The sequence below is a fragment of the Asterias amurensis genome, chromosome 5 (assembly GCF_032118995.1).
Source record: "Asterias amurensis chromosome 5, ASM3211899v1".
NCBI classification, from domain to species: domain Eukaryota; kingdom Metazoa; phylum Echinodermata; class Asteroidea; order Forcipulatida; family Asteriidae; genus Asterias; species Asterias amurensis.
The window spans coordinates 26,935,635-26,963,605 of NC_092652.1; the positions used below are offsets into that span (position 1 = coordinate 26,935,635).

At 36.9% G+C, this 27,971-nt stretch overlaps 2 protein-coding genes across 6 annotated transcripts in view; one reads left to right on the forward strand and one right to left on the reverse strand.

Moving 5' to 3' along the window:
- The first annotated feature begins 301 nt into the window (after positions 1-301).
- Positions 302-14,648, forward strand: LOC139936897 (uridine phosphorylase 2-like). Its single transcript, XM_071931713.1, has 8 exons — positions 302-468; positions 4,284-4,348; positions 5,380-5,506; positions 7,086-7,244; positions 7,937-8,122; positions 8,692-8,830; positions 9,851-9,997; positions 10,402-14,648. Exons 2-8 carry the CDS (start codon positions 4,323-4,325, stop codon positions 10,536-10,538), a joined length of 921 nt encoding a protein of 306 aa, XP_071787814.1. The 5' UTR covers positions 302-468; positions 4,284-4,322; the 3' UTR covers positions 10,539-14,648.
- LOC139936896 (semaphorin-5B-like) overlaps positions 12,976-27,971 on the reverse strand; it is a 158,916-nt gene continuing 143,920 nt past the window's right edge. For 3 of the 5 annotated variants that reach the window (XM_071931708.1, XM_071931710.1, XM_071931707.1), the window contains 6 exons: positions 26,191-26,337; positions 25,491-25,718; positions 20,479-20,643; positions 19,748-19,927; positions 18,599-18,823; positions 12,976-17,876 (listed from right to left, as the gene is read on the reverse strand). In XM_071931708.1, coding sequence (XP_071787809.1) covers positions 17,554-17,876; positions 18,599-18,823; positions 19,748-19,927; positions 20,479-20,643; positions 25,491-25,718; positions 26,191-26,337 — 1,268 coding nt within the window. In that variant the 3' untranslated portion in view covers positions 12,976-17,553. The remainder of the gene's footprint in view (positions 17,877-18,598; positions 18,824-19,747; positions 19,928-20,478; positions 20,644-25,490; positions 25,719-26,190; positions 26,338-27,971) is intronic. The other 2 variants (XM_071931709.1, XM_071931712.1) reach the window with 2 other exon arrangements.

A 27,971-nucleotide genomic window follows, 5' to 3' on the forward strand; every position in this document is an offset into this window, starting at 1 on the left:
GATTTCATCTCGGAAATCTTGCTTAAAAAAGTTAAAAAACAAAACAAAAAACAGAGAGGGCGGTATGACGTTTTAATGAAGAGAAGTGTGTAATAATCAGTTACAACCTCGTTTTATGGTGCATCGTCCCCACCCAACAATGTACGGCGATTTACTGCAAGCTACAACATCTATTTTGTGGGGTGTGTGATATTTATTTGTGGGTGTGTGACAAATTCTGCACGCTGATTGGCTGCATATAATTGTAAAGGTTTGTTTACTGATCGGATCAATAACGTAACATTGCATCTCTCTGCACGTAGTTTGTGTACGTGTGTAGGTTTTTCATACAACACTCGGTTGTTTCCACGAAACACTGGCTCGTATAAACTTCAAGTCGGGAGGTTTCAGATCAAAGATTTGGCGTGATACCGGTGTGATCTGACTGGACACCGACTGAAATTCAGTCTGAATACGTTGCTAAATAAGGTAAGAACGCATGATTCATGAAGACCAATGGTGATTTATAGACTTCGACTCGAGGTGACCATTCATGACCATGTAAATTACATTGTAATACAACATGGTCAACTTGTTTTTAGAAAATAGAGATGGGCACGTAATGTACGCTGTGCATCGATTCTCGGATCGTTGTACAAAGGGCATGTCAATTACCTTATATACGTGCAGACAAAGGTGTTCAGATGAAGAGCTAGGGATGGGTGTCTTGTTGTTTTTTAATGTGTGTGATGAGGATCGGAATGGGTGTTCAACGTGTTGCTCAATCATGCAACCACTAGTAAAAGTTGTACGTAACGGTTCACTCTTAATTCTAATCAGAGAGTAGTTCATAGTACTATAGTAGTAGAATAAAAAGTAGTCAACCATGCCAACCATTGAATTTTAATAGTTATTATAACTTGTAATTTAAGAGAGCTGCCTTTGCACACTCCACAGAAACTGTTGTTAGTGTTACAAAACTTGGATAACTTTCCGCATGGCGCCACCACTTTTTCACTCAGTTTTAGAAAAAGGGATATATCAATCAGGTAAATAAGTTCCTATATTATTTCATATCAAATGAAAAAGTGGTGGCGCCATACGGAAACTTTTCCCAAAACTTACAACACCCGATTTTTCAAAACCTGCTTGGTCATCATTTTTGTTGCTGACAGCTGTGTTTTCAATGCCTGGCTCAGAGTGGCTGTTATAAAATTAAGTTTGACCTTGTACAGTACAGTTAATTACAATCCTATCTAAAGTAGTAGTCCAGTCTATTTTCTACACCATCCGCCCTGGTAATAGTTAAAAAGCAGGACAGTTCTTTTCAGAACTGAGAAGTCTCCCGAATCTTCGATTATCTACTCCGCGGCAGTAGAAAAAAGCAAGACAGTTCCATAAGAATAACTCTACCTGGCAAGTAGATACACACATGGTGTTACCGCAAACCAAATATACAAGTTGGACCTTGTAATCATTATTACATCCGAGGCATTATTTATGCTATTGATAAATCAATACCAAAGCATAGCCAGATGTTGCATGCTGGGTTGACTACCCCCCCCCCCAACACACACACAGACCCCTTGATTGGTCTTGCTTCATGTCGCAGCCATCTTTTAGAGGTAAATTGATGATGGTACTGCACTGTAGCAAGACTGCTCAAGGGTCCTTGTTTGCTCTGCAGCCAGACAAAACCAAACAAACTAAAATTCTGTTCAATGTGAAATACACGGATTTACTTCAAGAACGACAACTTGTTCAACGCTCACTCACTGAAACCAGCATGTGGTCTGTCTTAAAGACAGTGGACACTATTGGTTATTACTCAAAATAATTATTGGCATAAAACCTTACTTTGTAACAAGTAATGGGGAGAGGTTGGTGGTATAAAACATTGTGAGAAACAGCTCCCTCTGAAGTGACCTAGTTTTGGAGAAAGGAGTAATTTTCCACGAATTTGACTTCGAGACCTCAAGTTTAGAACTTGAGGTCTCAAAATCAACCATCTAAACGCACACAACTTTGTGTGACAAGGGTGTTTTTTTCTTTCATTATCTTGCAACTCCGACGACCGATCGAGCTAAAATTTTCACAGGTTTGTTATTTTATGCATATGATGAAATACACCAAGTGAGAAGACTGATCTTTAAGAATTACCAATAGTGTACACTGTCTTTAAACAGGACTTAAACATGCACAGCATGTTGCTAGAAAGGGCGCCAAAACAACGCATCCTGGCCAGTGCACACTGGATAATCTCAACTTTGTAATACATCAACAAATGTGTGCAATAATAATTTGTACAGTTCACACAAAGTTCAGGCCAGCTGCCTTTGTGGGTTTTTGTTTTTGATCTGGGTATTATTTCTAACTTCTCAATGCATTCTTATCAGATTCAATTGTTTTTTTTTGCTTTTCATTAGATACATATTTCCATTCTATCTTTTAAAGTATGGACAATAAACAAAAAAATTGAATAAAACTGAATAGCCGAAGACCTTTGATCAAATTGCACAAATAACACATTATGATAAATTAAATTTAGCATAGCAGAGACAGGTGGGCATTTCAGAGGACCAGTGAAGGCACTCTCTGCATCACATTCCTGTCTTATTAGTACTAAGTCCTGCTGTGCTGGAAATTTCTCCCTTGTTCATAAACTGCAGTTGGCAAGCAAGTGGTTTGCACATTCTGGCCAAATCTGAAACTTGTATGTTTTTGTGCAAAACCACACAATACATGAGGTGACTGATGAGGCCTAGTTCTGTGTAATCTAGTTCTGTGTAATCTGGTCGTGGTGATCAACTTTAGAATTGAGCTTTGGAATGCTCTTTGCACAGTTTACATTAGTTACCTTGTAACACTTTGTTAAACAACAATCTTCATTCTGAATAGCAAATAATAATATATAAAATAATAAGCAATCCCCCGATGTCCAGGAAAATTTTCCCCACAGAATAAACAAAGTTATTAGGGTTGAGGTAGCTGATGCCTAAAAGGTGACTTAGTCGATGACTCAAAAGTCCGATCCGTGAGCCACATACTCTCAGGCAGCTGTGACTTTGTTGACAGATCGAAATTTAATTATGTACTAGGAAAAATAAAAGGTAGCAGGAAGCGAAATAACCATGGTGCCCTCTGCAAGGTTTCAATACAAATTGCTATTCTCCTCATAGAAGTGCCACTTAAAATTAATAGAGGGAAATTGCTGTGCCCCTGAAGGAACAACACTCAAGGCCCTATAGATCCAGATAGTACAAGTAAATAAGAAACTTATTACATAATGCACAAAATTAATCTCTGGACAAAATTGCAAGCCAAAAATGTACGTGAGTGGTCGGTCCAAAACAAAGTAAAGTGTTTTCCAGTTGAGAAAAACCTCTATTCAGGCAGTTTTATGGGCTTAGTGTCAAAACCATTAAGGATTCAAATTAATTCCTGTGTCTATAGTATGCGGTGGTTTGATATTAAATGATACAACGCTGAAGTAATGGGTCACAATTTAGGTCAATTTGATGGCCTGGGGCATATAGTACTCACGGACTCATAAGACCTTTTTCAAAAACTCTTTTTCTATTTACGGAATAAATTCTTGTTATTTAATTTTTATATTTCCAGTCCCGTGATGCATATAGGATGTAAATACACCCACCACCAGCAGGCAGGTGTCATTTTGACTCTAGAAAACATAGGAACTTTTGATTGAGTACAAAGGCTGACAAAAGGTCAAGGTTCTTTAAGAGTGTTTCTGTTGGACTTTTTTTTTAAGAACCGCAACTTCTCTGTAGAATGACAAAATTCAATCCATGGGGATGCATTGTAATCTGCCCTCCCTGTCAACTTACTGCGACTGGATGTAAGAAAGTAATATAAACTAACAGGCAGAAAGAGGTCGCAGTAGACTTCCGTTCAGCCACGGTAACTTAACATGGCTGCCAAAAAAGTCCAATGGGAACAGCTCCGCGCTGTTAACCTACCACGACCATGCTTTAAAATGCTATACAAATGTCGCAGACTAAAGGTCCAGGTGGGAACGCAGGGTACACCAAAGCCAGTCACGTTAACTTTTACGCATAGGGGTTGCGGAAGAAAAAGTCTAATGGGAACGCGGCTCAAGACTATTCAACAACAATCTTAGACTGACTTTTTATAGACGAATCTTATGGTAGATGGAAGTACAATTTTAAAAGGTAAAATGGAATGCCTGCCCATATAAAACTACCTGAGCTCATTTTACCGATAACAATATTAATAGGCAACTCATAAATTTATGAAATTATATTACTTCCTTTCTTTCACAGATTCTGTTTGATTGACAAGGTTGCATTGAATAGAAGACAATGGGTGATCCAAGTAAGAAACCAAGGTAAGGCTGAAAGAAAATGGTTTCCATTGACTTGCTCTACTGCAAATGTTGTCCCATCATAAAAGGCTGATGTTGAAAATCTAACCAACTGTTACGTTAAAGACTGTTAAGTTCAGGACCGAATGTTAAATTAACGACTGTTAATTCATAACTGTTAAGTTGACAGTACAAGTACAAGCAAACCTGACCAATGATTCCATATTGTTTTCCTTAAACTGTTGTTTTTGAGTGTGTAAAGTAGAAATTAGTTAATTGTTTACGAGTCAAATGCCATTTGTTTATGCTTTCCAAATGATCAAATTATTTTGATATCAAAATTAGTTGTGAGGACCAAACTTTGCTGTTTAGAATTTGTTTACACAATCCTTATTTCAAAGTCACACAAAAAAACAGATTTGTGAACTCCCAAAGGAGACCATGGGTAAGTTCCTGAAGAATTTAGTTCAGGGTGCAGGAGAGAGTGTTCTTAGTAGCATAACAATAATAATAATAATAGTACCATGTCTGTCATAAATGATACCCCAGGGTCTGAACTATCAAATCTGGTGGAGCTTAAGAATAACTATAAATAAACAGTAAACTTGCAGGTACTCTTTTGTGGGAGTATTGGCTCTGAAAATAGACGGTGTGGTACAGTATACTCCGCTCCTCTTCTGGTGAAGCTTGTTAAGAAAGATTTTATGAGACGAAGCAAGTTTAAAACCGATGGATGCCAGACCATGCACCAAATATCATATATCCCCGGCCAAAACTTGAGAAATGCCGTAGAATTTAGAATTTTGTTAGATGATCCTCCAATCAAGGGAACTCGGCAAACTCCCACAGGGGATATAAATGCCAAGCTGGCAACAGGGTTATGAATTACACAAATCAGTAAATTGTGACTCAATAACTAGACGGCAATATTTAGTCTAGTCACTATGAAATCAGCGGTATAGCATGGGGGGGGGGGTTTCGAACCCACAACCTTACATTTGCAACTTTAACAGTCTAACCACTTGACCACGGTGACCTTTTTAAAAACATTACAGAATGGAGGATGATGGTTTGGTGTGTCCTCCAAACCCCTACCTGAAGAAGCAAGAGAAAGACGTCTTGTATCATCTTGGGCTTGCCACGGATAAAGACGACTTACCTGCACTCTTTGGAGATGTCAAGGTATGAGTTTGCCTCACTGTCTATTCAATGAAAAGCTTAAATGCTTCTAAAAGTAGAACTTACATAGATTATGAAATGGTAAACAAGAATAACCAATATAGTGCTAGGGCAGTCAGTATGATCATGGAGGAAGAACCTCCATGGTATGGTGTAGTGGTTTCTTTATCTTGCCTTCAACCTATAGGACCCTGGGTCGAATCTCGCAGGGGCACTATGTGGATTGGGTTTTCAGTCCTAACGGTCTGCTGGCGAAATGCTTGTTTAAACACCCGAAGGCATTCAGAATTTTCTGGAAATGGTCTGGTCGACTCGTTCAGTGTTGAAAAGCATCCCCATATAAATATGAAATATGAACTAGTGAAAAAGCTGGTGGACCAGTTACATGACTAGCTAACTGGTCCAGCTGGCTAGTAACTGAAACACTTCAGGCAAACCCAGGGGAGGGGAGTTTGCATCAACCCTGAAATGCTGCTTGTAAAACCAATCACTGTAACAAGGTTGGGCAATAAAATAAACTAAACTTATAAATAAGCACTGAACACTGTACCAGCAACTACTGTGGTAATTGTGGTTGGTGAACAGCAGTGAATGTCATTGCTGAAAAAAATTATAGAAAACTAGGATCAAAATTTTAGAAATGATTGAAATAGTTTAGTAGTTTAAGTAACCCCCTGGATTCAGACTGCACAGAGCTTTTAGGAAAAGTGTCCTCAACATTAGAGAAGTAATAGATAAAACAAGTAGAGTTTTATATATATGGTAAAAATAACAGATTCTTCACCAAACCAACCTTAAAACTCTGAATTCAGATAAAAATCTGAAATTTCTCCTGGTGGTGAAATCAAAGGTGTCATAGACCTTTTCGCAAATACCCATTGCGCAAGCACTCACAGTTGAATGAGGTGCTGCATGGTCTAGCTAGCGATCATGTTTAATTGCTATAGCTAGATCGCATGCACCTCATTCCACGCCTAATGCGTGCATACCAAGTATTTGCGATAAGGTCTTCAGACCTTGAAATGTGGCTTATAAAATTAGAACATGAGTAATGTAACGATGTATTTAGTATGCACACTATGTAGCGGAACTGACATATACAGCACACAGCAATATTATAATTATTGTAACCTTGAGAATATTGGAGTTCAATGGTGGTATCAGTCTCATTATAGTAATAATAAATAATATTACCAGGCATTTATATAAGATTTTTAAGCACTGAAACATATTAAAAATTAATTGCACAATTTGATGGCAATAACAAAATCAGTGTACAACAAAAATGACATAATTTAATATGAAATGATAATAGCTTTAAAAACATGCTTAGATTGATAGAAATAAGTGGCTTTTGAATTCAGTCCTAAATTATGTGCCTTGAAATTTCAAGGTTTGTGTCCAATTTATGATTTTTGGTGTTTATTGCATCAATTGATTTATAATAATTTTAATATGCCAAAACTTGTATTGAGTGAATTATTGAACATAAAGGGCAACATAAGGTCAATAGGTCAAATATTACTTTATAAACTCTCTTAATCTTGTGTTAATGTTGAATATTTCTTGATAAATTCTGCAGTTTGTGTGTATGGGAGGTAGTCCAACACGGATGAAAAGATTTGCAGAATTCATTGGGAAAAGACTCGGCCTTGTTCAAGAGAATGGCTCCGGTCCAAAAGACCTGTGTTCAACAGACCGTTACTCCATGTACAAAGTTGGCTGTGTACTTTCAGTCAGTGTGAGTATTATTCATCCTCTGAAGTAACGTAGGTTTGAGAAAATAGGTTATTGCTCACTCAAATATTAAAAGACTTCAGGAATGAAGCCTTTTGTAAGTCATCTGAAAGCATGCACCTTTGTACAACAAGGGTGTTTTTTTCTTGTAATTCTCTTCCATGACCAATTGAGTCAAAACAGTGACAATTACCAAAGGTGTCCATTGCCTTTAAGCGTAAAAAGCTGCTTAGCAATTGTGGCTTAGAAGAAATAGGTTACCAGCCCTAAACAGATTATTGTTTGTGACTGGTTCCCTAACTTTTGTCTAGCAGAATAATTTTTCTAGCACCATTTTCTGCTCGATTGCTTTAAGAAATTAGCTTATAGCATTAGCTGTGGCTATTCCACTCTTGCTGTTGTAGCCAAGAGCCATAGCCCTAACCAAATGTTGTCGATTCGGCCCAACATTTATGTGAAAGTAATCAAACAAAACTTCAAACTAAGAAATTTATTTTAGTAGGACGAGACATCTTTTCTATATTTTGTGACGAAGATTATTAAGCAAAAGTCTGAACCTTTTGCAATTTGATGTTCATTGCATAAATCACCAATAAATGAGAGAGAAAATCATTCCCTAAAGAGTGTAATCATTCACAAATGAAATGTTGTTGTTTAGAAATATAACTATTTACGTTTGATTTAATCCAATGACAGCATGGTATGGGTATGCCTTCAATATCGATTCTACTTCATGAATTGATAAAACTGATGCATCACGCAGCATGTACTGATGTAATCTTCACGAGAATTGGTACATGTGGTGGGTTGGGTCTAGCACCAGGCACTGTGGTTATCACAGACTCCGCTGTTAATGAGATGTTTCAACCAGTTTATCAGATGGTAAGGTTTTATGGACTGTTTTGTTTTCATTCTCTGTTTCTGTGCGCCTTGAACATCTCTAGAGATTGATTTTGCGCAGTACAAAAACCTATTATTATTATTATTTTAAAGTGTTTTTGAAACTTAAGGCTCTATAACTAAGGATGATTTTGCATTTGGCTTGTTGAGTTAAAGATCAATTAAAATGAAATCACTTAACTAATTTGGCTGTTTATCCTTGTTTAGTTTGTACGTTTAGTTTTTTTTTTCTTCAAAAGTTTTCCTTCCTTTAATTTTGTTGAAACTGTTGAAAACCTGTAATTTTAATAATAAATAAGCAATTTTAGCACAGAGCCCTGATGGTGCTCCACATTAAAGTTCCTAAACATACAAACCTTTTAGAAATCTTTCCAACAACTTGTTGACTTTCTTTGTTTTTGAGGAAGTAGTAGAACTAGCCCATTTCAAAATGCGTACTAACCAAAAGGAACTGTATGGTATAAATGCAAAAAAAAACGTTAATGGTCTGGGGTTTCTACCCCATAAGAGTTTTTCTCAAATGATAAACAGGTACGCTTTGTTTTTCATAGATTGTTTTAGGCAAACAAGTTAATCGTCCAACAAAGCTAAGCCGAGAAGTAGCTGAAGAAATCCAGGCAGCTTATGAGCCTGGTGCAAAGTATGACGTTGTCATTGGAAACACAATGTGCACTTCTGATTTCTATGAAGGTAGGTGATTGTAGATTTTAGTCAATCAATGGGAGACCTTGGGGACGTTTGGTGGCAGCAGACTTACCAGGTAAAATCCATTGTTCTTGGTAATGTGCGCATGCTCAGAACTTCGTAAACAATGGAAATTTACCTGGTAAGTCTGTTGCCACCTAGCGTTTCAAAGTCTCCCATTGGGTTTTCTTAAAGATTGCACATATATGCCACATTTAGTTTACTTTAATTGTTAGTACACACTTTGAGCAAGTTCACATAGTTATAAAAACACTCATAAAAGAAGCTCTGCTTGTAAAGACTACATTCTGAAGCCCTGAATCTCATTTCTACTTTGTGTTCTTTTATTTCGCTGTCGACCTTCTACCACAATGCTCCTGTTTTAAAGACTTAATTTGGCCAGTCCCAGCGACCTCCCTCTAACGAGAGTCAATAGCCATTATTTGGACGCGAGTCATGACTTTGACTCATTCATATGCTCTATCACACAATCCGGATCCCTTTTTTTAAGTCATCATTTTCAAAGTGTAGACACCTCTACTAGCACCCATTGAGGGAGCCATGAAGCTTGTTCCATTTCTAATCTCAAGCAACGACAACCCATCCATCGATCTCTCTTGCCAACTATTTTTTGTGGTCTCACTCTTCTGCACAAATAGTTGGTGGATGATGGGGGAGAGGCTGGCCTTGAGACCTACTCCCACTCTCATGCTGTAGAACAATAAGCTTTGCTAATGGTTGGATGCTTGGTATGGCATCTGTAGACGAGCTTTGTTAATTGGTTACTTCTTTAAAAATTATTGTTTTGGCTATGTCTGTCATGCAGTCTGTTTTCATGCAGTAGGAAAATAAATGCGAGTTCGAATTGAAAATAAATGTCTAACTTTGTACAAGTGGCATTTAGACATCGACATTTAACCCCTCTATTGACAACACTGGCTTGAACAACATTCTTTATTGCTGATAGTGATATATTCAGAGATAATAATGTGTTTCACTTTATCAAAATATCTATGGAATTTTTAGGTCAGGCTCGCATTGATGGAGCCATTTGCGATCACACCCTGGAGGACAAGATAGTATACCTGAAGGCGGCTTACGACGCTGGGGTCAGAAACATTGAGATGGAAGGAACGTGCCTCGCTGCGATGTGCCATAAATCAGGAATTAAAGGTTGGGAAATTCCCTCGTTTGAATTTTCACTGAATCTCACAAGAATTACAAGAAGTTTACATCATTGAAGTTTCTTATTTTTTTTAACAAAGGGGATATTTTCCACTTCCTAAGCCATAAAGGACAAACTTTAAAACCTAAATTTACCTCAAAAACTGAGTTACAGAAGCCTCAGGTATCTCTCAAAAAATAAATGTTGGTTCCAAAGGGAAGGCGGGCCGGGCTGAAAGGTGACTGCTAATCTTCCGATTCCCCTCTATTATTCCTTGTTTTTATGGTTAACATTAGGGAAATATACTAGAGGAAAAAATGCCTAAACGTTGGGGTATAACCAAAGAAAGCTGTAAAATAAAACAAACCTGATCTTGATTTTGCTTTCATGTTCTTGTTCTATTTATCCATAGGTGCTGTTGTTTGCGTCACTTTACTTGATCGGCTGCTTGGAGACCAAGTGAATATGACACCAGAAGAACATGATGAATGGGAACAGCGCCCTCAAGAGCTGATGGCAAGATTTATTTCCAAGCGTCTGAAGCTGTGAGAATATACAGACTGATCTGAAATAATGAAATTATTTGTTTTGAAGGATCTTTAAAAGTGTGTGTGCTAGATTTTAACATATTATTACTGCCCAAATTTTTCTTCTGGGTTTTATGTCATTATGCTTTAGACATGTATGCAAATTTAGCAGCTGCGAATTGATCGCAATCCACTTGCTAGTTGCTGCTGTCATTCTAGACATGGTCAGTTTTGCAATTAGAGACTGGGATACTAGGGGTATACAAGTATTCTTATCGGGATACCGGGTTGCATCGAAACTTGGTCCTGAATAATTAACTTGTATTGACTCAATCCACCAGGGCCCAATGTCGTGGCTCTGCATGCTTACCGTAAGCAAATAATTGACACTTACGGAAGCAGAGAATTCTGTGCTTACATCAAGCGTATTTCACGGGTAAGCGAGGAGTTTTGGCTTGGACACGTGCGTACTTCACGTTACTAGATATTCTACACTTACAGGGCTTGCACAGAAATTCGGCGCTGGCAGGTAAGCAGAAAATGGTGATCGTAAGCGCAGAATTCGACAGTCAGCAGTGCCATGAAATAGGGTCCTGGTGTCATCACCCAGTAAGTTTTGCCATTTTGGAGTCAGATGTGTGTTTGTCAGGCATGATTTTCTTTCTACTTTAATCTTTTTTTTTTTTTTTTTTAGTTTATGTATGAGTAGGTCAACCCTTGCACTCAATAAAATATACCTCCTTTTTTCCATGGACCAAATATCATGCCTCTGGTGTGAGTGTGCGTTTCAGGTGACATGTTTCCAGGTACTAGACCAGCACCATATGTGACCTCAGTGCAATGGGTCTATACCAGGAACATTATGTTATATAGGATTGCAGGGTACCAGTTTAATTGCAATAATTTCCAAAAATGGCTTTGTTCCATCAAAAGAAATTTAACAAAGTCACATTTAGGAGATAAATATAAAAAAACAATTCCAGCAAAAGTTTTCTGCACTCCAGTTAAAAAAGTTTAAAATCGTTTAAAAAGTGTTCATTAACTGAACTGTAAGTGACAATAATTGTAGGCACTGTGGAAAGCAGTCAGCATGGGATTCGAACCTACAACCTTGGGATTGCATGCTCTGCAGTCTAACCAGTAACCACAGTGCCAGTGTTCAAACTGAGTGAAATCAGAAGCCACAATATTTAGATGATGTTGTCTCAAAGCCGTAACAACATTTAATGTGTGTATTAAATACTTCTAAAACTGGTTAGGAACGTATTTCTGTCAAAATATCAAACATAGTGCAAATGCTTTTGTATTTTTTCAAACACATTCTTTTTTCTTCAAATTTCATACTGAAATCATCCATTATTTAGTGGATCAAACCTCAAAAACTTTGGGAATATATTTCAAAACAAAAAGGGTTTTAAAAAGAAAAATTATACTGAAATTGTTAAGTCTTATACTAAACTTACAGAAATGATGTGTAAAACAATCAGTGTAGTGCTTAAGTTATAGTAGTGATGTGTTAATAATATTAAATTTAGTCATATAGATTATAGTAATAAGACATTTATATTTTTCCAGATGGCTATATTGAAAAAAATGTTTTATTTTGTAGAATTTATTCTTTTTCCCTTTTGTAAATAATGGACCAATTCTATGTCATAATTGATGGTCATTTCGTATAAGAACTTAGATGAGGATGCAATGAAACTGGGAAATTGTTGTGAATGAAAGAATCAGTTATTTAATGTCAAAAACTCTTTTCAGGTTATGTTTGTTGGTTGTTATACAGTTAACCATGGGAACAGTATATGTTTTATACAAAGTACCTGTTGTTTCCGTAGACTTTGGGCAAGTTGTGACCAAGCGGTTAAAGGAACACGTTGCCTTGGATCAGTCGAGTTGGTCTTTGAAAAGCGGTGTAACCCTTTATTATAGAATGCATATGATTAGGCAGATATTTTAAAAGTAGAATATAATGATCCACACAAGTATCACTCGAAATTGCGTGGTTTTCCTTTTACCTCATCGACAAACACGGTCGGCCATTTATGGGAGTCAAATTTTTGACTCCCATAAATGGCCGACCGTGTTAGTTCGCAAAGTAAAAGGAAAACCACGCAATTTCGAGGCAAATGTGTGAGGATCATTGTATTCTACTTTTTAAACATCTTTCTAACCATATGTATTTTATAACAAATGTATACAATTGCTTTTCAAAGACCAACTCGATCGATCCAAGGCAACTTGTTCTTTTAAGACCACCAAACTCGAGCTCTGGTTTTTCTGTTCTGCAGAGTATAGGTTTGACTCCTTGTCGTGACACTTTACTTCTTAAGCAAAGCAATTAACCATTTAAATTTCGTCTTTTCTGAGGTGAGTGACCAGAAGTATTTGAACAATCGTATGCTTCCTACTAAGTGCCTGCTCTTTAGTGAATTTTTTATTATTTATTTTTTTTTAGGGGGGGGGGGGGGGCGCAGTTCAGCTCCCAGACTAATCTAAAAAATCTTGACTTTATTGAGGCGGTATTGACACAAACGCCATGTTCCCAAATTGGACTTCAAATTGTGGTGTCCCTGTAGAGGACATTGTATTTTGGCAGTAATCTAGCCTTATGTTTTTAATATCTCCTAGGACGTGTCTTAAAGGGAAGGTGGTACACTATTGGTAATTGTCAAAGACCAGTCTTCTCACAAGGTGTATCCCAACATAAATACATTGTTGGAGGAATTTGTGTGCTTTCAGATAGAAATAAAAGACTTCTAGCTAGGTGAGAAATTACCTCTTTCTCAAAATCTATGATACTTCAGAGGGAACCGTTTCTCAAAATTATTTATACTATCAACAGCCCTCCAATGCTCGTTACCAAGTCAGTTTTTAAGTTAATATTTGTTTTGAGTAATTGCCAAACGTGTACCTTCCCTTTAAGTTAGGACTATCTTTGTTAAATCGTAAGCCTGTGGATTTGTTTAACAGTTCTCAGAGGAAAGAATACAGTATACAGTCCTTACTACACATAATTGTTTGGTAAAATAAAGTACAACATTTGACGCTGTATACAGTGATAGTTATGCAACAGAAACTTTACAAGTGTCTTCTTGTAAGTCACAGAAGCTTTGATTAATACAAATGTTTAGGCTGTTAATTTACTACTGTCTCTCTAAGACTGCGTCAAAAAGTCCAAAGTAACTTTCACAATAATTGAAAGAGATATTGACATGAAAGTTGATATAAAAAGAGTTTTTATTGTAGTCTATATTCTGAATTTGTTTTTATGACATGTGCATAATAATCATAATCCATGTTAATAGCAAATTGCAGTAAAACACATCAAGACAATCACATTTGATTCCTAATTTATTGGTTTTAAATATTGCTATAAAAAATTAATATGTCCATATATTAGGAGAAGTAAAGGATACATTTAAAAGGACCCATTTGAACAACAATTGAACAGAAAATTCATACTTTGTTTTATGTTAAAGCATTGTTAATTGAATCAAAAGATAATTCCATATTTTGTTACCACATGTACATAAAATCTTTTAAGAGTGTAAAGTCCAAAATCCATGATGTCAATGAGATAAATTTAATTTTTCAAATTAATAAAGAAATACCCAAATGTTTTTACAGAATACATAATTGTAGTTATGTCGTTTAATTCCATCCCACTTGATGTGTTTATAAATTTACAGCAATACCACCCCAATGAAACCATTCTTTACTATTATAGAGATGTCTAAAAAGGGTAGATAACAAATAAATATTATAATTCAGTAAGTTCCTTTTCTAAGCTTCGAAACTGATGTCAAATTTCACTATTATCATATTTCCCAAATTAAATTTATTTGTGTACAAACAGTACTTTTTCTCTAATTAAGGCAGTTGTTATGAAAATTTTACACAAAGTTGCCCTCTGTTTTTTAAATCATCATGAAAATGGCGATTAAGAAAGCATAAAGGCCGGTTTATAGTCGGTCGCGCGATGGAAATCTTGTGCGCGATCCTAAGACTGAGGCCTAAATGCTGTGTCTTGTTATGATTGCGCGTCAAGATTTCCATCGTGTGACCGACTATAACTCGGCCTTTACTCACAATTTCATAAAGTCAATGAAATTGTAAAATTCTGTTTAAATAGTTAAAAAAAAAAAAAAAATTCACCACGTAAAAAACCAATTGAACATCAGTCACTACCAAAGCATGCATTAACATTTACTCAGCATTGGGCTAATTGGATAAATGAATAAAATAATACAATAATATTAATAATAATCTGTAACATTTTAATGTCACTTGGATTACATTGAACGACAAACATAACATATCCTAAAAAACATAGAACATCATATATACAGCTTTTTAATGTAATGTTTTTACATACACAATATAAGTATAAATATCCTTTACACATTAAAAAATAGTTTTACAAAAGCCAAAACACTGCCTGCTCTTGTTGGGGGAAAATTAATTGTTCATTAATTTAATACCTTTTTTAGATTTCTTTTAATGGATGATTGTTGATTGTTGATTTCTCCCCTAGTACATGTTAACAAATTGGAGCTTGCCTTGCAAAGTCTGGTGCAACTTGTTCCAAATCTTATTTCTACAACTTTCATACTTGAGCTGGTCTGAAAGCTACCTGCTTAGCCTCTTGAATATGATGATATTGCCCTGGCCACAGACAAAAACAAATGTGCGAAATTCAACCACTGGAAATTAACCTAGAAATCTTTTTTTTTTTCTTCCAGAAATGGCCATTTTGCCTGTGATACCAAAGTTTGTGAAGGCACATCTTGTGCTTTTGTACGTTTTTGCACATTAACGTTACCGGCACAATGTTCGGTTGTAAAACCCTTAACCAATGAAGGAAGTGACAAATGGATGTCCTAAAACATTTTGATTCATCGATGACACTTCCAACCACACATCAACCACATAGTTCATCTGTCATCATACCACATCAGGAATATTGGTAAGATTCGTAAGTACTTGGACTCGCATTTGTCACTTCTCGTCTTGACAATGGCAATGCTCTTCTCTACAGTCTTCCTAACTACAGTCTTCCTAAGTCTTCCAGATTTCCCGTCTTCAATGCCTCCAAAATACTGCTGCCCGCATTGTGACACTCTAGGAAATCTTGTTCCATCACCCCCATTCTGAAACAACTACACTGGCTCCCTATCTCTCAATGAATCTTCTTCAAGCTGACGCTCATTGTCCACAAAGCACTTAATGGCAAGGCTCCCCACTATATTTCTGAACTCCTTCAAGTTTACACTCCATCAAGAAATCTTCGATCAAGTTCCATGCTTCTTCTCATTGAACCCAAGTCTCGCCACTCATGGGGAGACAGGTCTTTTTCTTCAGCTGTGCCACTTATCTGGAACTCTCTACCACTTAATCTTAGATCTTGTCTTTGTACCACAACATTCAAATCTCTTCTCAAAACTTATCTTATGTCACAGGTTTTCAAAGACTAATTTTGTTGTGTCTGTTTTTTCTTTGTTTTGTTTTGTTTTGTTTGTTGTTGGTTTTTTACTGCACGTTGAACACCCAGCAGGGTGGATACGTGTGCATTACAAGTCTTATTATTATTATTATAGTATTATTATTATTAACATTCATTGTCAAATAATTCCGTCACTTTTAGAGATGAAACAATTCTATCCACACACTGAAATAGTCACCTGGATCCTTTAAAACAATTAGAACGACATCAACTAAAATTTGCCTGGTATGCATGTAGAACTGGTTAACAGCAGTATTTACAGCAGATAAATAATGACATTGAATACAAACCATGGGAGTGAATACATTGAAGGGTTTAAAGTTAAAAACACTCTAAAAATATCGTCAAGCCGGTGGGTCATGTTCAACTAAACAAACTCTCAAGTGATTTGTAAATATTACAGTTGATAAATAGGCTTATACGGGCATTTCAAACGTGTCAAGTCTTAACTACTTCTTGCTTTTTCGCGAACAAACTGAACATTTCACTCTGACCGGATATCAAAAGTAAATTTCATTTTCTTTCATAAAACTATTTTAAGGAACTTATACTTGGTGTCTTAATAATTTACATATTTATAAATATTGATACATTTCCGGTGGGTATTGATACTTTAAGGCACGGTAACAAGAGTTTTCACATAATTAGTTTACTAACTAATTTTAAGCTGGTTAGATAAGTTGAGCTTAGCTTTTATAGTTTAACTTTGTAGTTGCAAACAAACATGTACGAATGTTATACAGAAGAGTCTAAGAAAAAAAACTTCAGAAACGTTAATTTCAAAAAGAGTATGTGCATGTATTGGGAAAGATACATGTACATTATTGGACTTTTGTTCATGAAATACAATCGCTTTTATCAATCAGACAATTTATTGTAAAAGGTATTCATTTGAGTTTAAATCAAGTTTTACCCTCCCCCTTTTGAGGCTGAATCCAGAGCAGCCAAATTTCATAAAGCTGATTAACAACAAGTTGCTAAGCACAAAACAAATTTGCTTACCAGAAAAAAGGTTACCAGGCACGACGTTATGTAACTTGTTTCATTTGCAACTGGTTTATTGTTACCTCTTGCTCAGCAAAAATTGTTTGACAGCTTTATAGAAGTTGGCCCTGATGTGACAATTTCTTGTAAGTTCAGCTCAGCCCGACCTTCAGTTAAATGATCTTTAGAAACCAAAGTATATTTAGAAATTTGAACTTGTGTTTAATTCCTGTGGGATTTATGATTTTGATGTAAGAATGACATCCCTTATATGATGATGATGAGTTCATGAATACATTCTCGCCCTAAAAGGTACCAGAAACCAACATTTAGAGTCATTTTCCTTTAAGTCATTGTGATGAAACTGCAGGCAACTGCATATCCCACAGGTAATTGTGGGTTGGCAACAAACAACTTGCATTATCAAGCTGCACAAATTATATTTACAAAATGCAGCGTCGTACAAAATATTAAAACTATCCACACATAGCATTCAGCTAGAGTCTATACACATCTGTTATTTAATTCCCTTCTCGGGGTGAAATTTTCAACTTTGGTCATTTCCAGTCGTCCTGGCAACCTGGTGCCTAAATGCACTAGGGTGTTGACAATCGTAATCATCATCGGTGAAATGATCCGCAGTGTCGTCATCATACTCAGAATTTCTTCTCATCTCTCTGGCCTGGCAGCTTTTGAGCCATGTTCGATAGATGGTAACCGACATGAGAGCACCAGCTACAGCCGAGCATATCGCAATGATGAGGATAAACGTAGGGCTGATTGGGTCGGCGGGGGCCGGTTGTTGGACACAAGCCACTTCGGGTTTGGCTTGTAATCGCTGGACTTCTGGGATAGCACGAGGGAAGGGCTCTGAAATACAGAAGAGTGATCAAAGTATGAGTTAGTGAGTTAGTGAGTAAGTGAGTGGGTGAGTGGGTGAGTGGGTGATTGAGTGATTGAGTGATTGAGTGAGTGTAGCGGCAGGGTCTTCAGTTGTCTGATGGTCGCCTTCCAAGTGCTACAAAGTACAACTAACTAAAACTCTTTGCTACCTGATAGTACCTTTTTTTAAAGTATGATTGAATGTAAGGTGCAATTTGTTTAATTTTGGTGAACACAATTCCTTCACAATGCGCCTTATTTTTTACCGAGTGAGGGTGCGCTAAAAAATATTTATTGGGTAAATTCATTCATAGCCAAACAGTTATTAAAGGCTAGAGCACATTACCACCACAGACACTATCCACCATGGAAAATAACATCTTTTAAGGAACTGTTGTAACCCAACTCTAAAGCAACTTAAAACTACGGTGCAACCTAGGCCTAAGTGACAGAACGCCAATACAACTGCGCAGGACGAACGACCCTTATGACATTTTTGAAAATCTTGAAATGCCTCCATCAGATATTACACTCAATAAAAATATTGTTGAAATTTCTGAATTTGTTGCCTAGATCAGAAATTCTGTTTGAAAATCAAAGTGCAAGTCATACTTTTCTTTGTTTAAGTTCGGTGAATCATACTAAAACTTCTTGTCTTCACAATGAAGACTTTATGATTGAAACATTTAATGAATTGAAACACAACCCACCTTTAGCCGCTTTGCATAGATCCACCTCCTTGATGCATCCAATACACTGCCCATTACCAGGGTTGGTTTCCAAGCAGCGTCGACTACGATGCTTATGAAGCTGGCCCTCTTTGCTGCACTTTGTCCATCGGCTCCATTCCTTCCATCCGGAGAGATGGTAGTTGTGACGAGTCGGTGACTGGATGGAGCCCTGTTCACCGGACGAGCCTGCAAGAAGAAGGAGACCTAAGGGCATGTTAGAATCTGTGAGAAGTTATCCAGAATAAAATGACACAACATGAGGAGCAGATGATTACTTATTTCCACTTGGGGGTCAACATTTGTCTCAGACAAGACAAAGAAAATTGTTTTCATAGACAAACAAGTTTCAGGCTGGCAAAATATAAAATCACAGATGTACACACTTCTTTTATTTAGAGATGTAAAAGACTTAAGGACTGGCGACTAACACAATGTAGAGAAACAGAGTGGTGTGGAAGGAGAAATGTTTGGATGCCGGGTCAGAGGGGTTTGGGGCAATTGGGCACGTCTGGGTGCAGGTACCACGAGGATCAAGTCACCTAGAGGGCCTAGAAAGGAGACCTCATGTTTGAATACTGGGGTCATGCAGGTTTTGTTTGTGTGTTTTTTTTGTTTGTTTGTTTGGTTTTTTTTTTTTGGGGGGGGATAGGGTATGTCTTAGAAGCTTCTAGAGGGGCTAGAAAGGAGACCTCATGTTTGAATATCAGGGTCATGCAGGGGGTTGGGAGAATAGGGTATGTCTGGGAACAGGCACCATGAGGAGTCACCTAGGAGGACTACAAAGGAGACCTCATGTTTGAATACTGGGGTCATGCGGGGGGTCTGGGGCGATAGGGTATGTCTTGGATCTGGCGGCAAAAACCTCTAGAGAGGCTAAAAAAGAGACATGGTGTGGAAGGACAAATATTTGAATGAATACTGGGGTCACCGGGGGCACCAGGGAGCTGGTAGCTAGAAAAGAAACCGTAAGGAACTAGAAAGGAGACGTGGAAGGAGAAAATTTTGTTTGGGTTTGGGGCGATGTCTGAGGGAGCAGGTGAGTAGCACGAGGAGGGTCCTTAGAGGGACTAGAAAGTAGAGGAGGAAGGAAGTAATAGTAAGTAGAGTAGCTTCAAGTTAACAGCTTACTGTCAAAATCAGGGCATTCTGAGATGGAGCAGGTCTGTGAGTCTATGCTAGAGCCGATGCATCCACTACCACCATGTGCCGGAGTAGGGTTGTTACAGGTTCTCGTACGTATACGTGTCCCTTCACCGCATGTCTCACTGCAGTCTGTCCATTCGCTCCAGCAACTCCAACCTCCAACAACTGCAATGTCAAACAAGAAATTGTTTAATATATAGGATTCGAACCGCCTCTAGCCATCAGGCTTGTTCGGTGGTCTAGTGGTAAGACTACTGTTCGAGCAATGCAAAGATTGTGGGTTCGAATCCCACCCAAATGATTTGCCTGTAGATTTTAAAGTTTTAAACTGCAATTTTTGAGAAAGGTATACCCTTTCTTAAAGAGTATTTCATGGTAAATAATTTAAAAACTAAAAATGAAATTTTGTTGAGATACCGACATAATCTCTTGTCATCATCAATTTTACACTGTAACTCGTATTTTGAGCATTGTTTGTGGTGTGTGCGAAAGTTTTGTTTGTTTTTCCTTTTCAAACTGCATCATCTCTCAAAGTTTGTTCAGAGAAATATTTCTTCAAGTAATTCTTTCTGTAGAAATCTGCCATGCATCTTATGTAAATTAAACCCTTCCCAAAAGACACTCACACTTTAGAACAAAAATTCCACACACAACAAATTGTTTTCATAAATAACACAACAATTATAAGAATTTTTTCCCTTAGGATATCTTCTTACCTGGGCATTCAGAAAAGCCTGAGCATGTTCTCTGTTGATAAGAGTCGCCTGAACATTGTGCGTTACCAGGGAAACATGAACGATGTCGTTGTTGCGTACCACCACTACCACAAGTAACACTACACGGTAACCATGGTGACCATACTGTCCATCCTCCAAACGATCCTAAGAATAAAAGATAGATTGTTAAAGTTTGTTTCAAAATATAAGCTAAACTTCTCAAAATATTTGTTGGTCTTCAGTATCATCTAATAATCAGACCATTAAAAATGGTTGGGAAGTAATTGATATTCAAAGTTTCTAAATCCCAACAAACCATTTTCCCTCATCATGCTTTGAAGCAGAAAATTATTGGAATAAAATGTTATTTTCAAATCAGATGGAAATATCTGGAAAAAAATTACCGCCCGACTTTGATGGCCTTTTTAGAAGCCAAGTTCCAATCAAGTTCCCAAACAGTAACAGAGCATACATGCAGTATGCATTCCAAGCATGTAGTTTCAGTTCATGGTTACACTATTTGTATTAATACTTTGATGTGTAGATTTGTTCTTTAGGAACTTGTCTTGCTTTTTACAAAGTAGATATACAAATAGTGTTACCTCAAACTTATATACACTGATACCTGACCATGCAATGCCTTAAAAACCCATGCCCCCCCCCCCTGTGTTCCCCTCACACACAGAGCCTTAAAAACGATTCCTTATGTAAACTTCAAGGAAAATGTGAGGAGTGAAAATAACTTTCTTTACACCATTTTGAAGCCAGCCAAATACTTTGACCCAAGATTGACCTATAAAAGGTTTTCTTTTATATTTGTTGGTTTTAACTGGACAAGTGTCCCTCTGGCCACGTTGCTATAATTTTATTTTGTAATTCACAAAATCCTGTCCAGTAATTAGGAGCAAGCCAGACGGGGTGATCTGATCACCTGACTTCAAAGTGCAGTAAGAACCTGAGGGCATTCAGGCGCACAGACCAGGAAGAACCTACTACTGACTGCAAGCTCTGTTCAAAGGAAAACTCAATTTGTAACTAATCTGTATCAATACCAAATATCTGAGTTGATAACTTAACGGATATCACAAGCTACTTGCAGTCAAAGTGTCTACAAACTCATCATCAGACGGCTTGTAAAATTTGAAAATCCTATTTTTTAATAGTTTTATTTTCATGAGATGTAATGAACTGTGTAACAAAATGTCCTGTTTAACTTGTACTGCTCAAGGGTAATTGTCACCAAAGTGTATCCCAGTTGGGACTTAATTATATACCCTCATTGGGTCCATTAATGGGATAACCCTTTTTGGATTCCTTGGGTGAAAACAACACTTTATTTTGCACTGTAAATGTCTCTCAAAAAGTGGATGCGTGTTTTGTTAAGCTTTTGTGATCCATTTGTGCAAACATGAACCAACACCATGGCAATGATACAGTAAATTCATTATGGTAGAATTATTACAGGAAAGAAATTGTTAAAATAACAAAAATGTTTTCATAAAGCCGTTTGATAAAATTGATCCCACTTATATAATAATAAAAACTTATAAAGCGCACAAATCATGGCACTCAATACAATTAATATGTAGGCCTATATCTACAATAATCAAAATGGAAGTGTAAGCCTTAGCTAAGAAGAAATCCAGAGTACACAATAAAGACAGTAAAAAAATACACAAGAAAACCAAACTATTTACTCAAATACTTGTGTCTTAACGCTATTTAAATTGAATTGAAGAAAACCTAGTGAAACAATTGATTTAAAACACACTGAAAAGCCTGTATATATTAACAAAAAGACCTCAATTGGGATATACCTTAACCCTAATCTCAACAACAATCTCCCGATGGAGGGGTTTCACTCCTTGCCTAGATCATTGAACTCTTGCCACTCATCACTAAATACTCCATAAAGGGAAACCATTTCGTGTATGCCGGCAAAAAACTTCCAACGATTTTAATAACCATATGCCAAAGTAACACAAAACATTTCCCTAATTCACCAGCAAGGTGTGTTCAGACTGACCAAGGGTGTGGTTCAAGGTGTGTTCAGACTGACCAAGGCTGTGGTTCAAGGTGTGTTCAGACTGACCAAGGGTGTGGTTCAAGGTGTGTTCAGACTGACCAAGGGTGTGGTTCAAGGTGTGTTCAGACTGACCAAGGGTGTGGTTCAAGGTGTGTTCAGACTGACCAAGGGTGTGGTTCAAGGTGTGTTCAGACTGACCAAGGGTGTGGTTCAATCTCCAGCGTCAGTTTACACTCAACCCCCAAACACAACCAAACTACAGGATATTGAGCCGTTTACTACAGCTAAAGATAAAACACTAACAGGATGAGAACCAGGGTGGATGGTCTCTGACAACATTGCTGAGGAAGTTTCCACCGGCCACTGGAAGGATGTCCTACTCAGTTGGTGAAGGGATTGAAAACAGCCACATGTTGGCGGGGAGAGTGTTGGGCTAGAAATGGGTTTGAATGGTGGTGGGACGTCATACAAGAGTAACTTTGGGTGATCAGGTTTAGTTCAGAAGTGACCTGCTTTCAAAGGTCTTAGAACACAGGTGAAGCTGAGCTCAATTTCTCTTTTGACCATCTTTTAGAGTTACAGTTGCCAGTCTTGGTGTTTGGTTGAAACAATTGTATTGCCCCAGACAGAACTATCCATTCAATTGTCATTTGAAATTGTCTTCAAAGTTTTGCCTTATTGTGTTATAATTTCTCATCTTTTTAGCCCTTGTTTACCTTTCAACAAGGTATAGTGTTCTTCTTTTTATAGTGCCTTTAAGCAAATTATTGGATATATTGCAGTTTATAAATGCAGATGTTGTTATTATTATTAACAAGAAAGGCTAGGCCTATCTAGTTTAAAATAGAAAATTGAAAACAATTTGATTCACGAGGCAATATTTAGGCCTAGATACAAAATAAATAAAAAGATTTGTCCAAAACTCATACACTTTAAATACTGAGATTACCCTTTGTATATCAAACAGGATAGTTCATCACTTATGAGGAATTTATTAACCTAAACGCTTCAAACAAAAAACAAAACAATTTTCCTCCCCCAATGCCTAACCCCTCACCACACCCCACTCCCCCCAACCTAGCAAAAGGTCACCAACTGAGTTTATATATCTTGCCTCCAGTTGGTAGGCCTACTGGTTGACATGAGCTTGGCACCTCAAGGTGCTGACTCCCCCAGGGCAAGTCAACTCATAACAGCTGGGTATTTATTAAGAACAGCTTTAATGTTTAATGTGAATGCCTTCAAGTCCTTAATTCATGGAGCCAATTTTTCAATGTTGATAAAAAATGGAAGTATGGTTGTGTGGAGGCAGATGGTAATCGCTACCTGTGTTAGTGAATGATCTGAGGCTTCCTAATGGTAACTGGACATAGAAATTGTGCAGGCTCCTTCAACAGTAGTTTCCACATGAAATTTCACTTTCATTATAAATGTTGCAGTGTTTCATATCAATTTTTGTATTGAAACAATTCAAGTAATTTGAATGATATTTCTTTAGAGCTATCATAACACTGCCCTTATAAGCAAGTTATGTTAAGAAAAGAAATGTTCTGTTTAAAAAGAAATTATAGCCCTGGTTTATGTTTATATTTGTTCATTTCAACAAACAAGATTTCGTCTCTAGACTTGCAAGCTGACAAAGCAAATCATTTTCAAAATGTAAAAAAAAAATTGTTCTGACCATAGCCTGTGCGTGTTGTGAGCACAGATTGTGCACACATTTGACCTGAAACCCCACCCACACCCACACACCCACAAAGGTGGGAGAAAAAAAAAGATGAAACAAATACATTAACATAAAACATATATAGGCCTAACATATTCAAATATTTAGAAATAAAAAACCAAAACATATAGATAATAAAAGTACTGCAGGAGCAGTTGGTCTCTAAAACAATGCCATATAGATAACATCCTGAGGTATCGAATGTAGATGACTTTGCAAAAACTGGGAATCAGGTGCATGCTGGTCTAGATAATGGCAAAGTTTGTCCAAGCTAGACCAGCACGCACCTCGCTCCAGCATGTATCTCATTCCAGAAATATTTAACATTCAAGTATAAAGTTATGCAAAAGTTATTTGCAAAATAAAAATGACAATAATTAAATGCAGCTTCAACCGGGTTGCAAAGTACAAAAGTATGTGACCAATCCGTGTAAAACAAAGGAGCTTTTTACAAATTTTACCAATCTGCTAAAATGATTATTTCAAAAATAATGTTTTGAGAGTTTTGGAAAGTCTCACTGTTAATTAAATTTAAGGTTTTTCTTGCATAAATTTGCATAATTTACTCCCTAGCTTGATTTTGATTGGTCACATATTTCCGTAAAATTAATATTCATGCAGGGTGCCAGCTGGTTGTGTTTTTAATTGAAAATAATTTCAGGCAAAGTTACTGCACTTATCAAAATCAATATCTTGATTTCGAGCAAAAAAATGAAAATAGAAAATTAAGAGAAAAAAAAAGATAAAGACAAGGTACAACAACACAAGAAGATATAGTTTCTTTCAGAAATTAAAATTGCTTTCTGAATTTCAGAGGTTTTTGATTTCTGAATTTTGAGCCTTTGCGAAAGACTCTGCTTGATTTGAAACGTCAGGCCACCAACTAATTGTTTTGCTTTTTTAAATTTCAGACAGATATGACTTGTTCATGCAGTTTGTAATTTTACAGAGAGAATTGTTAATAATATTTTCTTTTTATTCAAACTGTGAGTGTTTGAATATTTTTAGAAATAATACTCACTTCTTGTGATGATACTCGTAGAACACTCAACAGTACAAAAAAAATCACTAAATGTTGCACCTCATCTTTACAATTTGCAAAAAGAAAATAAAGGGAACAATGTTCAAAGCAATTTGCTGCTGAAAAAGGGGAAAAAAAGAAAAAGCATTTTTTGCATGCGATTTGCTTCCAGAGCCAGAAAAATAGAAAAGAAACTTTGTAGGACATCAGCTGGTTCATTGGTTCCCTGCTCTGAATACCTATTAATCGGTTGAGCTGCTCGACTTCTTGTTCCTCACCTCCCGTTGGCCAGCATGTCTTGCTGAGATACGGACATGATTGGTATTCTACCTTCATTCGACCAATCCTGAGCAAGGATTGATCCATCACTGGTGCTTTGCAAAGGAAACGATAACGCTTCAAGACAAAACTGTCTTGTGTTGTGTTCTGAACCATCCATGGTGTCCATCGGGTTGTCTTACGTACTTCTGTTAGAAAAAAAAACAAAGTTAAATGTAACTATTTAAAGGTGTTCACAACATAAGATTGAAAATCTAAATGTTTACAGATTTGCACATAAAGATGGTCATGGTGGAAAAGTTTCCATTGACTATTTTCGATTGAAATGCTGTAGTCTTTGATAAATTGGAAAAAACAATTAGCCTTGACATATTGAGTCCTGTACCTGATGTTTGATAACAGTCAAAACAAATAATGGTGATTTCACTTTTTTCTCGCGATTTCAACGACTAAACTTACACGAGAAATCTGTATTATGGGGGTACAGAATCTCCCATCAAGCCAGAACTGTAAATAATGAACTTTCTAGCCTAAACTTATTTTGCAAACTTAAAGTTAATGTTGAGTATGGTAGCAAACACAGATTTTAGAGTCGCAACTGATACGTCACTTGTGTGGCATTTTGCATATACAAGGCAAATCATTGAATGATTTTCCTACCTCTGCATAGTTGTTTATTACATTCTCGTGTTTCCTCCGGTGTTCCCATACACACGCTACCTCCAAGACAATGTCTAGATCTAGTCTGGACTCCGCCGTTACATTTAGCTGAACATACGCTCCATGAACTCCATTCACTCCAGGAGCCTAGAAATAGGAGAAATGGGAGGGAGGGGGAAATGCATAAATGATGGGATTCATAATATGGGCTGACTTCACTGGACTAGGTGGGCATCAGTGGATTATGGCAACATCTCTCCCGCCTCAACAGCACTGAAATAACTAAAAACTCACTTTCTAAACGCACCTATTACCTGTGCCCTATTTCATAAGCTGTCACGCAGAATATACAGTGTATTTCTCCACTATAAGTGAAAAATGTGCTGGGTCCAGTAAATGTAATGGATTTTTTTGCTGTTTACCTGTTTGTGCTAGCAAAATTTGTCTGCGCTTAGCAAGTTCTTGTGCCCACAGGCTTTGTAAATTTGGGCCCTGAAAATGTCATGTCATCAAATTGGGAACATTTCATAAGGCCTGTATGCCTAAAAACACCCCAGCAGAGAAACAGGTTACAGCCAACATTAGATCAGCTTACATTGTGGCGACTGGCACCCCACTAGGTTCCTTAGGAATGTTTTCTGCTAAACAGCTTTATGAAATTTTGCTAAGCACTGAAAAACCTGCTTAGCAGCCAAAACTTACATGCCAAAATGCCAAAAAGCCTATAGACTTATTTCAATCATCACTCCATTGGTTTTGTTTTCTTAGCCTTCAAACTCGTTTAGCAGTATTTCCTGTTTAACACCTTTATGAAATTGGGCCAACTTTCCCCAAAAATGTTGTCTTTCTGGTGCGCCCAATAATTGGAGCCATGCACAATATTCACTGTTTTTATGCTGTGTTTGCGTACTATCGATGTCCAAATCAAACAGAAAAAATTATAACTTAAATACAGGCAAGTTGCAAGAAATCTTTATCTTATAACAACATGCAATTTCATCCATTGTTTAAGCATGCTTCATCTGATATTGCAATTCAACTCTTCCAAAAAACAGCAAATAAAGTAATACAAGAATATACAAGCAACAAAACCAAACAAAATAAAAAAGATGCAGAGTAAGAAATTTATACTTTGTTCTTCTCTATGTTAGAGCAGAAATATTTCTTGGTAGGCACCATGAGCATCTCTTGGGGTGAATATGCGCACATTATAAATGTTGGTATTATTATTATTAATTTTGAATTAATACCCCAATTAATACTCTTTATCCCCGATGCAAATTTAACATCTATTAGTATTATTATTATTATTATTATTATTATTAAAACAAAGGTTGAATATTGGGACTACACCCTCTTTTTTTTTTTACTAAACAGTACAAACTTTACGACATTGTAATGCCTACCTCTGTTTCCACCTCACCTGCTATTTAAAGAAAACTTTAGAAACTTTTAAACTTGAATGACTCAAGAACTTCGAAAATTGCTATCAAACGCCTCCATCAGTGAAACAGTCACAGGGTGGCGACGAGTCTAACTAATAATCGTTCCACTGTGTATGTTTTCAATCAACAGAACGTGTTGGTTTGAAACATAATGCATCTAAACATTAGGTTGTATAGTCATACATGAATCAACGTTTCTTTTCTATGAGTCACTTTTCCTGGTTGGTCAGAGTTAACCCCAAGTTTTCATCCATTAATAGATGTTTAGAATGATGTCATTCTACGAGTCACAGACAGCACTGTGCCTGCACACTTTAAAAAGTCAAATCAAAGACA